The following is a 13,744-nucleotide window of genomic DNA, read 5'->3' as shown; positions in this document are numbered from 1 at the left end:
AGGAGGGAGCCGGCGGGACCGTGCTGGGCACAGGCAGGTGGAGGATGAACGGCGAAGCCGAGTGCCCTGCAGACTTGGAAATGACAGCTCCCAAAAACCAAGGTGAGCCCCCCCGCAGCCCCCCCAACCACGCTGGCATTCCCACGGGAATATCGCTGCCACATTTAAAAATAACAATAAAAAAATCCTCCGGGTGCCCGTTTTCCCTGAGGGATGGAGGAGGAGGAGGGTTGGAGGATCCGTGATCCCAACTGCCAGCGGATCAGGGAGGGGGGAGGATCTGCCCCTCCCGATCCCTCTCTCCCGCAGGGAACACGCACACACACATGTGTGAGCACACGGATACACGCTCCAATGCACTGGAAGCTCCTTGGCATTGGGGTGCTCTTTTTGGGCACCAGAGTTTTGTGGGGGTTTGGGAAAGAGGAGGCTGGCACAGAGGTGCTGCCTTCCCCCCTTCACATCTGGGCTGCATTAAAAGCCGAGCCATTACCTTGGGCCTCCGGCTTCCAGACCCCGGGATGACATCAGAGCTTCAGCTTTTATTGGAAAAGGGGCAGGAAAACAACGGAAAAAAGAAGGATGTTTATTCAGGGCAGCCTGCAGGGCTCTACTACCTCACCCCCCCAAAAACTCCCCGGGTCCCCCAAAGGCCCCCGAGTGGGGTCCAGCCCCTCCGTCCCACGGGGTCCCCCCGATTTTCCTCCCCTGCCACAGTCGGGTTGTTGCCTCGAGCGAACCCGTCCAGAGCACGTGTTCTTCTCCGGGACTTTAGATGGATTTAATTACACCGGGGCAGCTTTCCTAATATAGACCCGGCCCGGCCGGTGCCAGGAGAGCCGGGATAAATTGGTCCCAGGGCACAGACAACCCCATTCATCCTGGTGGGTGAACTCTGCAATTCCAGTGTTTTTTGACAAACCCTAGCCTGAGGGAGGGGGAACAGAGGGATGGGAGGTTGAGTGTGGGGTCTCTGTTGTCCCCACTCTGCTGCCAGTGAGGGTTTTGGGATGTTTCTGCTGTTTTTTATGTATTCCTGTGGGATGTGGTTATTCTGGCTGTCTGCCGGTGGGGGGTTCATGCAGGGCCAAAGGTCTCCGGGTGTTTCTGTGTCGGAAGGGGAAAACTGAAGCACGGGGCTTGATGAGAGCAGGTTTGGAGGGATCTTGTCCACTTCTCCCTCCCCTCTGGATTTTTGTGGCCATGCTGCTTTTGGTAATTCCTCCTGATTCTGCAAGTAAAGTCAGCACCAACTTTCCAACCCCGTTCTGCCTCATTGGTCCTTGCCTGGGGGGAGCTGGAAAATGGATGGGAAAAACAGGAAGACAGAATTTGGGGCTGCATTGGTGCCCACCCCAACTCTGATCCCTGCCCGGCACTGTGGGTTTCCCATCTCGTTTCCCTCTTCATAATGTTTTGGGATGAAGTTGGGAATATGGAGACACATCCCAAGCCACTGGTCTCCCTGCTTTCCAGGGGACTCTTTCCATCTTCCCCCTCTAATTAATCCCTGATGAGATCACTAAAGGGACCAGCCAGATCCCAAACTGTTCTCTGCCTTGAACCCCCGCAACCTGGCAGTTCTAGGAGGGAAATTGGGATGGGAGGTCAGGTCCTGGCTGTGCTCCCTGCACCAGCTGCAGGTCCTGCATGTCCTGTAGCATCCCTCGCTTGGATTTGGGATATGGGGGGGGGTGCCCTTCACCAGATCCCTGCAGGGGCAGGACATGGAGGTGGTTTTCCTGCTTATCAAGTCTGAGCAGAGGGAGAGCTGCAGCTGGAGAAATGTCTGCAGCTGGGTATTTCTGGGAGCTTGGTTTCATTCCTGAGGATGGAGGGAGCGGTGCTCCACTTAAATCCATGACCTGCTGTGCCATCCCCACCTCTTTGGGATGCTCTTGTGTCCCACTGTCCCCATCTCGCTGGGATGCTCCATGTCCTGTAGGCAGCTCCAAATCTCCCGGTCTTCACCCCTCAGTGATGTGGGGCAGGGAATGCCAGTCCCACACCAGGGGAATGCCAGTCCCACACCAGGAGAATGGCAGTCCCACATCAGGGGAGCCCCGGAGCTCGAGTGCCCATCCCGGGATGAGGCAGCCAGGGACCGTGTGGGCGAGTGGCTCGGGGCTCTGCTTCTCCTCCAGCCCATCCCCACATCCCCAGGGACCTCTCCTTCCGCTCCCAGGGCCCGGTGCATTCCCAGAGCCACCCATGTTTGCAGAGCACCCGGGGTTGTGCTCCCCAGCTGGCGTGGAAGCTCAGAGCAGTCAGGAATTCCCCTGGCAAGGAAGCCAGCCCCAGGGTTGGGGCTGGGTGAGGCATTCAGGGCTGGGATATCCTGCCTGCTGCCTGTCCCAGCATGGTGCTACTGCGTGTCCTGGCCTCATGGCTGCTCCAGGCCCTCCGGCTTTACCATGTGCCCTTCCCGCCATCCCAGTGGCTTGTCCCTGTGAGAGCTGAGGATGCTTCTCCTGGCATTTTGGGGGATGTTGGGGTGACATAACCACCACCTCTGCGCTGTCAGGGACCCCCTGTGAGGCAGGGGTGCTGTGCTGGGCTCTGCCCGCCCTCACTTTGTGGTGTGGGAGCTTTGACCTTGGCAGAGGTCACCATGGAGCTGGGCCCAGGTGATGGCAAAGCTCTCCGAGGTGCGGGAGAAGCAGCGCTGGGGTTTTCCCATTGCTCCAGACACATCTTTTCCACTTAGAAAGTGGGTTTCCCTGTTTCCTCCTTGGCTGGAGAGCTCATCGCTCCCATCTCGCTCCGCAGGGCGTAGGAAATAGCCCTCTGCTCCCGTGCAGCAGAGCCATCCCTTATCTGATGGTTTTCTGGGATGAGCGAGTCTCTCTGGTTTGCACCGAGTGGAATTTCTAGCTTTGCCTGGATTGTTTTGGCCCGGTAGAGAGTTGCTCGAGGGTGATGGAAACAGCCACGTCCCTTTGATCTTTAATCTCGAGAGGCAGCATGTGGAGATTACGTGTCCTGGCGTGCGGTCCGGAGCAGAACGCCGGGAGCTGTAGTCCCGGTATCCTGCCGGGAAGGGAAGGGAAGGGAAAGGAAGCAAATGGAAGGGAAGGGGAGGGAAGCTGCCTGCCCCTGGCTGCTGCTGATCCCGTCTCTCCGCTGCTCAGACCGCTGGTCGCAGGAGGACATGCTGACCCTCCTGGAGTGCATGAAGAATAACCTGCCCTCCAACGACGGGAGCAAGTTCAAAACCACCGAGTCCCACCTGGACTGGGAAAAAGTGGCTTTCAAGGACTTCTCGGGGGAGATGTGCAAGATGAAGTGGATGGAGATCTCTAACGAGGTAACTGACACCGCTTGGGGCTCCAACCAGGCTTTGTGACAGGGAGTGAGTGTCCTGGTGACCCCCCAGGGCTGCGGGAATCGTTCAGGATCAGTTCCCGGAGCCCTCAGCTGTTGGTGCCGACACTATCCCACTGCCATCAGCATTGTGACCCCCTTGGAGGGACTGGGAAGGGTCGTTTTTGGGGTGGCATTATAAAACCCAGCGTGTTTCTGCCATGCCAGGGATCTGCCCTGTCCCCCGTTCACATCTGTGTCCCTTCATTCCCGCACAGGTGAGGAAGTTCCGGACCCTCACGGAGCTCATTATGGATGCTGAAGAGCACGTGAAGAACCCTTACAAAGGCAAAAAGCTCAAGGTATTGGGCAGGAATTAGGCTCAGCCCCTAAAGGGAGACCTCCCTCTTCCCTAGGACAGGGGGCTGTCAGCCCTGTGGCACCTCAGATCCGTGTGGCTCCACCGCTGGAGCCCCTGCAGGCACCTCACTGCCCATAATCCCGGCGTCCGTCTGCCCAAGGCTCCGGAGGCCGCGGGCGCTGGGCCCGGGCCAAGTCCCGGGTACATTTAATATGGGTGGCTGTATTGCTGGCAGCCTGCAGCCAAGTTTAGCTCCAGGGGGGCCGGGAAGCTGCCGTCCTATTCCTGGCCCGCCGGGTCGGGAAGGGTGGTGCTCTCAACCGGGCGGCCCCAGGGCAGCTGATGCTCCATCCCTGGGAGTTGGGTCCCATCTGCTCCTCCTGCCTCCGTTTCCCCTCTTGTTCTGGATGGCTGGAGGCTGCTCCTGAGATTCTCAGCCCTGGGATACTGTAGTTCCTGGTGGAGCGCTTTTTCCCAGTGGTTTCCCCCTCTTGTGTCAGGGAGCTGGATCATCATCAGGGCTTGGTGGAGGCGGGTCCCCCCAGTATTGGGGGAGCTGGTGGCTGGCTCTGTGCTCAGTGTCCACTTTGCTATCTCCCAAGAAGCCCCTGACTCCCTGTTTCTTCTTCTTCATGGAAGCTGCCATCCTATTCCTGACCCATCAGGTTGGGAAGGGTGATATTTTCCCCCATGTGGCCCCAGGGGAGCTGATGCTCCGTCCCTGGGAGTTGAGTCCCATCCCCTCCTCCTGCTTCAGTTTCCCCTCTCACTCTGTGCTGACAGCTCTGGGTGGCTGGAAGCTGCTCCTGGGATACTGCAGTTCCTGGTGGAGCCCTTGTTTCCAGTGGTTTCCCCCTCATTGCTTGCTGTTCCCGTGTCAGGGAGCTGGATCATCAGCAGGGCTGGATGGAGGCAGGTCCCCCCAGGACTGGGGGAGCCACTGGGTTTGGCTGTGCCTGGCTCCATACCCAGTGTCCACTCTGCTGTCTCCCCAGAAACACCCCGACTTCCCCAAGAAGCCTCTGACTCCCTATTTCCGCTTCTTCATGGAGAAGCGGGCCAAGTACGCCAAGCTTCACCCCGAAATGAGCAACCTGGATCTCACCAAGATCCTGTCCAAGAAATACAAGGAGCTTCCCGAGAAGAAAAAGGTATTGCTGGGGGGTAGTCAGCAAGCCCCTTCCCACTGTGTGCCTCTGCATGCTGGGCTCTGCCCAGCCCTCCCAGTAAAACCAGCAGAGCCCAAACCTCTGCCTGGCGAGGGCTTAATCCGGCTCTCGACGGGAGAAACCAGGTGTTCGTTTAGTCCTGTCAGACCTGTAAGACTTCCTTGGCTTTTCCTGTCCTGGTTCCCAGGATCTGTGGGGTGGAGGCTGGCTGGGTCTGTCCGTCGGTCCGTCTTTTCCCGACGGACCTGGATGGTGGCTTTGCCGTTGGGTGGATCCGTGTTTAAGGCTGGGGTTAAGTCACACACCCCGCTGTGCCACCCTGTCCGACCAGGGCATGGAGGGACAGGCTCTGGGAGATGCTGGGAGCAGAGATCTGCCCATCTGGAGGTGCCAGAGCCCGGGCAGGTGTTTTGAGGGCCCCAACTCTCACTTTGGGGTGTCCAGGAAAAATCCAGGCAAAAAGTCCCGTCGTGCCCTCTTTCCCAGGGCTGCTGGGATGCAGGAAGAGGGGAGATACCCTGCTGCTGAATCCCTGGGCAGGCTGGAAACCCTCTGCTGGGAGCTGCAGGATCATTCCCTGGGCTGGGGAGCCTTCAAGACCCTTTGGGGGTGGTGGAATGCCCAGGCAGGTCAACAGGGATGTATCTTCCTGCCCATTCCCCAGTGCTGACATCCCTCTCCACCTCCCTGGTGGCTTTGTGTCCCCAGATGAAATACATCCAGGACTTCCAGCGAGAGAAGCAGGAGTTTGAGAGGAACCTGGCGAGGTTCAGGTGAGCAGGCAGGGCCCCCCCCCATTTCCCTGGGCCCCTCCAGGCAGATCCTGTCTCCCCTCCTGCGTGTAGCTCACAGGAGAATCCCTGATGAGCATTTTGGCTTGAAGGGAAGAAGGAATGCAGAAAAAAAAAAAGAGCAAGGAAATGGTGTCTGAGAGCATCCCTCTGGCTGGGAGAGTGGATGAGGGGGAGAGCAGAGGAGCAGCCATACTTTGGGGGTCAGGGTCTGCGAGGGGGGGGCAGGAGCCCTGCCACCAGCACCGATAAAAGCTGAAGTTACCACCCTGATCCTCAAGATCCTTCCCTTTTAACATGGTGGCTGTGATCCAAGTGGATCCTGGTGTTCGCTGCTGCTGTTTCAGGGATGCAGCTGAGCCTGGGGATGTACGTAGCTCTTGCTCCCCAAGGAGGGACAGACTCAAATCTCTCGTGAGCCCCTCCTGCTCTTTTTGGGGACCCCGCAGTACCTGAGCCCGTGGAAGCTCAGCCCTGCAGTGACAGTCACCCCTCAGCAGGGAGGTTTAGGGGTGCTCTCCTTCCCCCTGCCACCTCCCTGACGCTCTCCCTTCCCCACCTCCCCGCCTGGTAAAGGGAAGACCACCCGGATCTCATCCAGAACGCCAAGAAATCCGACGTCCCCGAAAAACCCAAGACCCCCCCAGCAGCTGTGGTACAACCACGAGAAGAAGATCTACTTGAAAGTGCGTCCAGATGTGAGTACGGTGGGTGGGAGTGAGTGCGAGTGTGAGTGTCGGGGGGTCCTGGACCCGCTGCTGGGGGAGAGGAGGGGGAAGGGAGAGAAGCATTTTAGGGGGGGATGGGCTGGAGGACACCACAGGAAGCTCCCAGCTGCCTGGACGGAGGTAAGGAAGGGCTCTGCACATCTGGAAGAGGCTCAGGGGTACAGCCCCCCCAACACTTTTTGCCAGGAAGGGGTGACCACAGCCTGAGTCAGGGCAGGAAGGAATTCCAGCACAAACATCCACCTCTGGCCATGCCCCCCACTCCCACGCACCCCCTTCCCCGGCCGTGAGCTCGGCTCGCAGCCCCCCACGGCCCCACGCCGGGCGCCGTCAGGCCCCACCAGGCCACGCTATTTTTTGTCATTTTTTTCATATTTTTTTATTCCTCCTTTTTTTTTTTTCCTTTTTTTTCTTTTTTTTTTTTTTTTTTTGGGTTTTACCCCTCTGCCCTCACCTCTGGCTTTGGGTTTTCAGGCCACCACGAAGGAGGTGAAAGAGTCGCTGGGCAAGCAGTGGTCTCAACTCTCGGATAAAAAGAGGCTGAAATGGATTCATAAGGCCCTGGAACAGCGGAAGGAGTACGAGGTAGGGAGCAGCCTCACCCCGTCCCCTCCACACTCGCCCCAACATTCACTCCAAGTCAATGTGGCCACACACAGCCAGCCTCTCCCGATAGCCAGCGTGGGGTTCAGGCAGGTCCTGGCAGGTCCCTAGTGAGTGTGAGCCCTGCCTCCTCCAGCCATGTGCGGGGAAGGGAGCAGCAGCCCCAGGGAGAGGACTAGGGCGATGGTTGGCTTCTCTCTCCTCCTCCTCCGGCCCCCGGGCAGGCGGGGATGGCAGCCCCTCTGACCGCTCTCCATCCTCCGCAGGAGATCATGCGGGACTACATCCAGAAGCACCCGGAGCTGAACATCAGCGAGGAGGGAATCACCCGCTCCACCCTCACCAAGGCCGAGCGGCAGCTCAAGGACAAGTTTGATGGACGACCCACGAAGCCACCTCCGTGAGTGCTGTCCCTCTCCACCCCATGGCGTCCAGCTCTGCGCCGCCTCTGCGGACACTGGTTCTTGCTGATGAGGGAAATGGGGCTCTGCCTGGCTTGAGGAGCCCAAATAATTTCTGGGACGACAAGCATGGGACCTTTAGATGGCATTTCAGGATGAATTTCTTTGTGGAAAGGGTGGTCAGGCATGGGAACAGGCTGCCCAGGGCAGTGGTAGAGTTGCCATCCCTGGAAGAGTGTGGATGTGGCACTTAGGGACATGGTTTAGTGGTGGGCTTGGCAGTGTTAGTTAATTGGTCACATCAGTGATCTTAGAGGGTTTTTCCAGCCTGCAGGGGCTGGTTGTCCCTAATGCTGGGTCCCTCTGTGGGTTTTTCAGGAATAGCTACTCCCTGTACTGTGCAGAGCTGATGGCCAACATGAAAGACGTGCCCAGCACCGAGCGGATGGTGCTGTGCAGCCAGCAGTGGAAGCTGCTCTCTCAGAAGGAAAAGGATGCATACCACAAAAAGTGTGACCAGGTGAGTGGCCAAGGATGGACAGGTAGGGGGACAGGCAGGTATGGGGAGGGAGCAGTAGAATGGGAGAGCCAGGGCTACAGATATCCCTGGAAACATGTCCCTCACCCTTCCTCAGTCCCTGTTCTTGTCTGCACCACCAATTCCCCCCTGAGGTCCTTGGTCACCTTCTTTGATCCCGTCTCCCAGTCCATGTGTGGGTCTGGTGGAGCATGAGGTTCCCAAGGGATTGAGGCTGGGTTGGGGGCTGCAGGAGGCAGGGATGGGGTGAGGGATCTCTGTGTAACTCCACGTCTCCTTCCAGAAAAAGAAAGACTACGAGATCGAGCTGCTCCGCTTCCTGGAGGTGAGTGATGTGGGAGTGCTCGGCCAGTGAGTGCTGGGGGTCCTAAATCTGGAAGGGGGGAAAACCCTGCCCAGGGGCTATGATGGGTCAAGTGGGGGGCTGCCCTCTGCTCCCCCAAAACATGACTGGACTTACCCATGGGTGCTGTGCAGATGGTTGCACATAGTCTTGACCTTCTGTCATCCTAATGCCTGACCCAGTGACTTCCGGTTGGGCACTGGGAGGTGGGGGGCACTGGGAGGGGAGGCAGGGTGAGCAGAGGGCTGGAGCTGGAGGAGAGGGTGCTGTGCCCCCTAGTTCAGGAGGGGAGCTGGGGTGAGCAGAGGGCTGGAGCTGGAGGAGAGGAGTGCTCAGTGGCTGTGGCTGCAAAGCCTCTCACTTCCTTCCCTCGCTGGGGCGTAGGCGGGGGAGCCACACCGAGGCCACCCCAGCATCGTCCCCGTCCCCTGGGCGGACGTGACGCGGCCCCGGCTGCGGCTGCAGAGGCAAGGGGTGGAAAACCCAGGGGTGTGCCTGGATCTGGGCACCTGGCCCCCCTGCTTTCACCAAGAAACAGCAGATGAGGTTGAACCAGGAAGGGGACAGAGCTGGGGGAGAGGGATGTTGAGCGGCAAGGAGCTGACAGCATGGGGACCCCCAGCCTGTACATGTGCAGTGCCTGATGCTGGTGCTGTCTGGGACCAGCGTTAATTCCCTTTCCCCAGTGCCCCTATTCCCTGATTGCCTCAAGGCCTCATTAGCGTGTGGCTGTCTTAACGATGTCCCTCTCCCTGTGCCACCCAGAGCCTGCCTGAGGAGGAGCAGCAGCGGGTGCTGGGCGAGGAGAAGATGCTGGGCGGCAACCGGAAAGGGGCGACGAGTCCTGCATCCAAAAAATCCTCGCCGGAGACCGGCAAGGTGGGAGCAGCACCCGGAGGGATGGGGCAGCGCGTGCCAGACGTGTGGGATGGGGCTGTGGCATCTCAGGGGGGTTCTTTGAGGGCTTCATTCCTGGATTCTTTGGCCCCTCCATGGGCTCGCCCCCCCTCATGGCCCCGTGTCCCCCCCTCAGGCCAGCTCCGAGAAGCCCAAACGACCCATCTCTGCCATGTTCATCTTCTCGGAGGAGAAGCGGAAGCAGCTGCAGGAGGAGCGGCCGGAGCTGTCGGAGAGCGAGCTGACCCGGCTCCTGGCCCGCATGTGGAACGACCTCTCAGAGAAGAAGAAGGTTGGTACCATCCCTGACCCTCCTCCTGCTCCCCCATCCCCATCTCCACTGCTCCCTTGGGCATCTCCGGAGATGCTCCTGTCCTTGTCCTGCTCCAAGGGGTGTGATTATCCCCTGGAGCAACACAGCATCACCCAGGCGCTGGTGTCAGCACCTATGGGCACTGCCAGCTGTGCCCCCTCCCTCTCATCACCTGGGGGGTCAAAACCCACCAGCTTAAGAAACCTCAGAGTGTCCTTGAGCCTCAGTTTTAAGGCTTGGTGGTTTTCCTGGTGGGGGGGAGTCCGGAGACAGCATTGGACGTGGTAGGGGCTGTCGGTGCTACCGTGGGAACAGTGCTGGGGAGATCTGCATCGTCCTCCTGGTGTTTGGGGGCTGTGCCCACCTTCACCCCCTGCTGTGCCCCTCCCCAGGCCAAGTACAAAGCACGGGAGGCGGCGATGAAGGCACAGTCAGAGAAGAAACACGGCTCCGATAAAGAGGAGCGCGGGAAACTGCCCGAGTCTCCCAAAACAGCCGAGGAGATCTGGCAACAGAGCGTCATCGGGGACTACCTGGCTCGTTTTAAGGTGAGGAGTGGGCTGGGACAGTAGCTGGAGGTTGGGATCATCACTCCCACCAGCAGGAATTCCCATGTACCTTCTCCCTGGCTTTCACACCTGGGTTTGGGTTGGGAGCTGTGGGGAAGATGGGGTAACAGGGTGGAGTGTCCTGGGCATTTTGGGTGCATCTAATGCATCGTGGGGGTTCTGTGGTACAGAACGACCGGGGCAAAGCGCTGAAGGCCATGGAGGCCACGTGGAACAACATGGAGAAGAAGGAGAAGCTGATGTGGATCAAGAAAGCAGCAGAGGATCAGAAGCGATACGAGGTGGGTCCCTGCCCTGTCCTGCCCCTCACTGTGTCCAGTGGCTGGTGCTGCCCCTGTCCCTGACCCCTCTCTCTCCTCTGGCTCAGAGGGAGCTGAGCGAGATGCGGGCCCCTCCGTGCTCCACCAACTCCGCCAAGAAAATGAAATTCCAGGGAGAGCCAAAGAAACCCCCCATGTGAGTACCCGAAATCCAAAAAGCTGGGTCTGGCTGTGCTGGTGGGACGAGCCTGGAGCAGCTGCAAGAGGAGGGAGGGTGGGCTGGGTGGAGGGGGGTATGGACGCCTGGGCTGTTTGTCCCAATCCGGTCCCTGTGCTCACCCCTGCAGGAACGGTTACCAGAAGTTCTCCCAGGAGCTGCTGTCCAACGGGGAGCTGAACCACCTCCCGCTGAAGGAGCGGATGGTGGAGATCGGCAGCCGCTGGCAGCGCATCTCCCAGGGCCAGAAGGACCACTACAAAAAACTGGCAGAGGAGCAGCAGAAACAGTACAAGGTGCACCTCGACATCTGGCTCAAGGTGAGTGCTGGGCCTGATGCCCGGTGGCGGGCTCTGGGATCCGTTGATTTTGGGGATGATGCTTGGCATGTTCTCTGCTCAAACCCTTCCTGACGGGAACCACCATCTCCAGGCCCTTTTTTGACATTTTGTAACTTAAAAGGATAAAAATGTATATATATGAGGAGGGTGTGCCCCGTGCTAGAGCCTTTCCCTGCTCCATTCCTCATTCCATTTGCTGTCTGCCCATCCCTGACTGTGTCTTGTCCCTGCAGAGCCTCTCGCCCCAGGAGCGGGCTGCCTACAAGGAACACATTTCCAACGTGAGTATCTGTGTGGCACTGCTGGGGGGGGGTTGTCCCGGGGGTTTGGGGTGTATTGGGTGTCCCAAGGGCTGGGGGCCAGGCTGGGGTCAGCCCTGGATGAGATTTGGATGTGTCACATTCTGAGAGCCCCTCCAAGGGGGATTCACCCCTGTGGCAGCTCAGCAGTGGGATTTTCTCTGGGCTGGGCACTGGGAAGGAGCAGAGCTTGAACCCTAAATGGTTTTGTTTTGTCCCCCCTCCCTGCAGAAACGCAAGAGCATAGGGAAGATCCGGGGTCCCAACCCCAAGATGAAGCCAACGATGCAGTCCAAGTCGGTGAGTCACAACAGCCACATGGGGACACTCCCTGGGGAACGTGTCTGTGGGGACCCACACCGCTTGTTCAAGGCATCCCTGGTGCTTCCAGCTGCCTGCCCTCTCCTCGAGATCATAAACCTCCCCAAATCCCTGCTTACTACCCATTCAGGGTGGATTTTGTCCCCTGGCACCCGCTCAGGGAGCCTTTTTGGGGCCATTTGCAGCATAAATGGGGAAAGGCCTCCATCAAGGTGTGGGGTGGGGAGTCACCTGATCCTACTCAGTGGATGGAGGGACCCAAAGGTTGATGGCCAAGGATGGGGTGGGTGCTGCACCCATGGGTTCGGGTGTCCCGGGGCGCCCACCCACCATCAACCCCCTCTCGCAGGAGTCAGAGGATGACGACGAGGAGGAAGAGGAGGAGGAAGACGACGATGAAGACGAGGATGACGACGACGACAACGGCGACTCGTCGGAGGAAGGCGGCGACTCCTCGGAGTCCAGCAGCGAGGAGGAGAGCGAGGACGGGGACGAGGTGAGGCTGCAGCACGGGGAGGGCGTGGGGAGGGCAGCCCAATGCTCCCGTTGTGCTCACTCTGCCCCCCTCACCCTCGTCTGGGGCCGGGGGGCATCCGCAGCCGGGCTCAGGTAGAACCATGGCAGAGCAGCTCCCGGGAAGCAGGGGGGGGACACAGGGAGGCGACGGGGAACGGGATCCCCCCAATGTTCCCGGGGAGGGCGCGAGGAGCAGCCGCGGGGCGTAGTCAGGAGCAGCCTCGGGACGTAGAGGTGCGGGGGGGATGTGCAGAGCCCCCAGTGAGCAGAGAAAAATCTCCTGTCTTTTTCCTGGTGGAGATACTGAGTCTGGTCTCGGCTCCGTTTGCGCCAGTGTGAATGCCGAGTAAGTCACCAGAGTCAAAGCTTTACACCGGTGCAACTGAAATCAGAGTATGCTGGATGGCGCTGGGGCCAGAAACCGTGTCCGTGCCTTGTGCTCGCCACCGGACAGGTGAGGTGTTTCCACCCCCTCGCTGGTCTCAGCTCACGCCTCTTCCTTCCCTGGCTTTAGAGGGGGGAAACTGAGGCACGAGGCGGGTCGGGTACCCTCCCTCGGATCGTGTAGCGAGGCAGTGGCAGAGGTGAGGGCAGGACCCCCGCGCGCTGCTCCGGCACGTCCCCCCCGCCCGGCATCCCTGAGCTGAGCCCTTGCAAACACACTCCTGACTCCTGCCCGGCGTCCCTCCTCCTCCACGCCCCCCAAGTCCCCGGGGCGCAGCGGTGGGAGGGATGGGGTTGCACCCCCGCGCTCTGTGGGGACCCCCCTGTGCTGCAGCGGGGAGGGCAAGGGGGTGGCGATGGGTAAACCTTGCCCTGACCCCCCCTGTCCTCTCTGCCATCACCCTCCCAGAACGATGAGGATGATGAAGATGAGGATGATGAGGATGAGGATGACAACGACTCAGAGGGCAGCAGCAGTTCCTCCTCCTCCTCAGGGGACTCCTCCGACTCCGACTCCAACTGATCCGGCCAAGCTCTTCGTAACGTCGTTTGGTTTCTCGGTTTCAGTCCCAAATCCCACTCGCAGCCCCCCAAAATCCTTCCTCTGCTTCCTCCTGACCCCCTGGGCGAGACACAGCCCCCCCCGTGGGACCCCCAACACGAGGAACAGGGGCCGGGGGGACCCCTCCACCAAGCTCACACTACGGAGGGGGATCAGGGGGCTGCCCCCCCCCCAGACTGGGGGGGCAAGGAGGGGCCCCCCATCCCTCCCCCCCGCTTTACTCCCGAGGGGAAGTGATTTATTTTTTTTTTGAATTTCATTCTTTTTTGGGGGGGGGGGCATCCCTACCCCCATCACCCCCTCGCTACCAGCTCCGGACTTTATAGAAAGAGAAGAAAAACACACAGGAAAAAAAAAACCACAAAACAAAAGAAAAAAAAAACAACACCCCCCTCCCCCAACACACCTTTTTTTTTTTATTAAAAAACCCAGAAACGGAGAAAAAAAAAATCCCCCCCTCCCCACGCAGCCCCTCCGGCAGCGGGCGCGGAGCACGAGCCGAGGCGCTCAGGACTCAGCCGATGGGACAATGTCTCCTTTTGCAACCCCCCCCCACCCTTCTGTGCACCCCCCTCCCGGCATTGTGGGGGTGTCGTCCCCCCCTCCAAAAAAAACCCCCTTGTACAGTCTGGAAGCTGCACCGGGAGCTGCCCGGGAACTCTGCATCCACGGCACTTGGGAATGCCGGCCACGGACCGTGACCCCCCCCCCGCCCCAGCGCGTCCCCGATTTGGTGGGGGGTGGGATTGGGGGGGATTTAAGGGAGGG

At 59.5% G+C, this 13,744-nt stretch overlaps 1 protein-coding gene across 1 annotated transcript; it reads left to right on the top strand.

The window, feature by feature from the left end:
- Window positions 1–6: 6 nt before the first annotated feature.
- Window positions 7–12,993, top strand: UBTF (upstream binding transcription factor). The gene is given in 21 exon segments (XM_027701170.1): window positions 7–102; window positions 3,132–3,307; window positions 3,582–3,665; window positions 4,660–4,815; window positions 5,542–5,606; window positions 6,201–6,264; window positions 6,266–6,322; window positions 6,827–6,937; window positions 7,222–7,355; window positions 7,735–7,876; window positions 8,178–8,219; window positions 9,003–9,116; window positions 9,271–9,426; window positions 9,840–9,995; window positions 10,187–10,297; window positions 10,384–10,472; window positions 10,624–10,813; window positions 11,068–11,115; window positions 11,365–11,433; window positions 11,804–11,950; window positions 12,824–12,993. Coding segments are annotated over 21 exon segments (2,283 nt in total). The 5' UTR covers window positions 7–44; the 3' UTR covers window positions 12,938–12,993.
- The last annotated feature ends 751 nt before the right edge of the window (window positions 12,994–13,744 follow it).

This window comes from Neopelma chrysocephalum, unplaced genomic scaffold (assembly GCF_003984885.1).
Source record: "Neopelma chrysocephalum unplaced genomic scaffold, ASM398488v2 Primary Assembly neopelma1_150, whole genome shotgun sequence".
NCBI lineage: Eukaryota > Metazoa > Chordata > Aves > Passeriformes > Pipridae > Neopelma > Neopelma chrysocephalum.
Note: the sequence above shows the minus strand (reverse complement) of the source record. Positions and strands in the feature narration are given on the sequence as shown.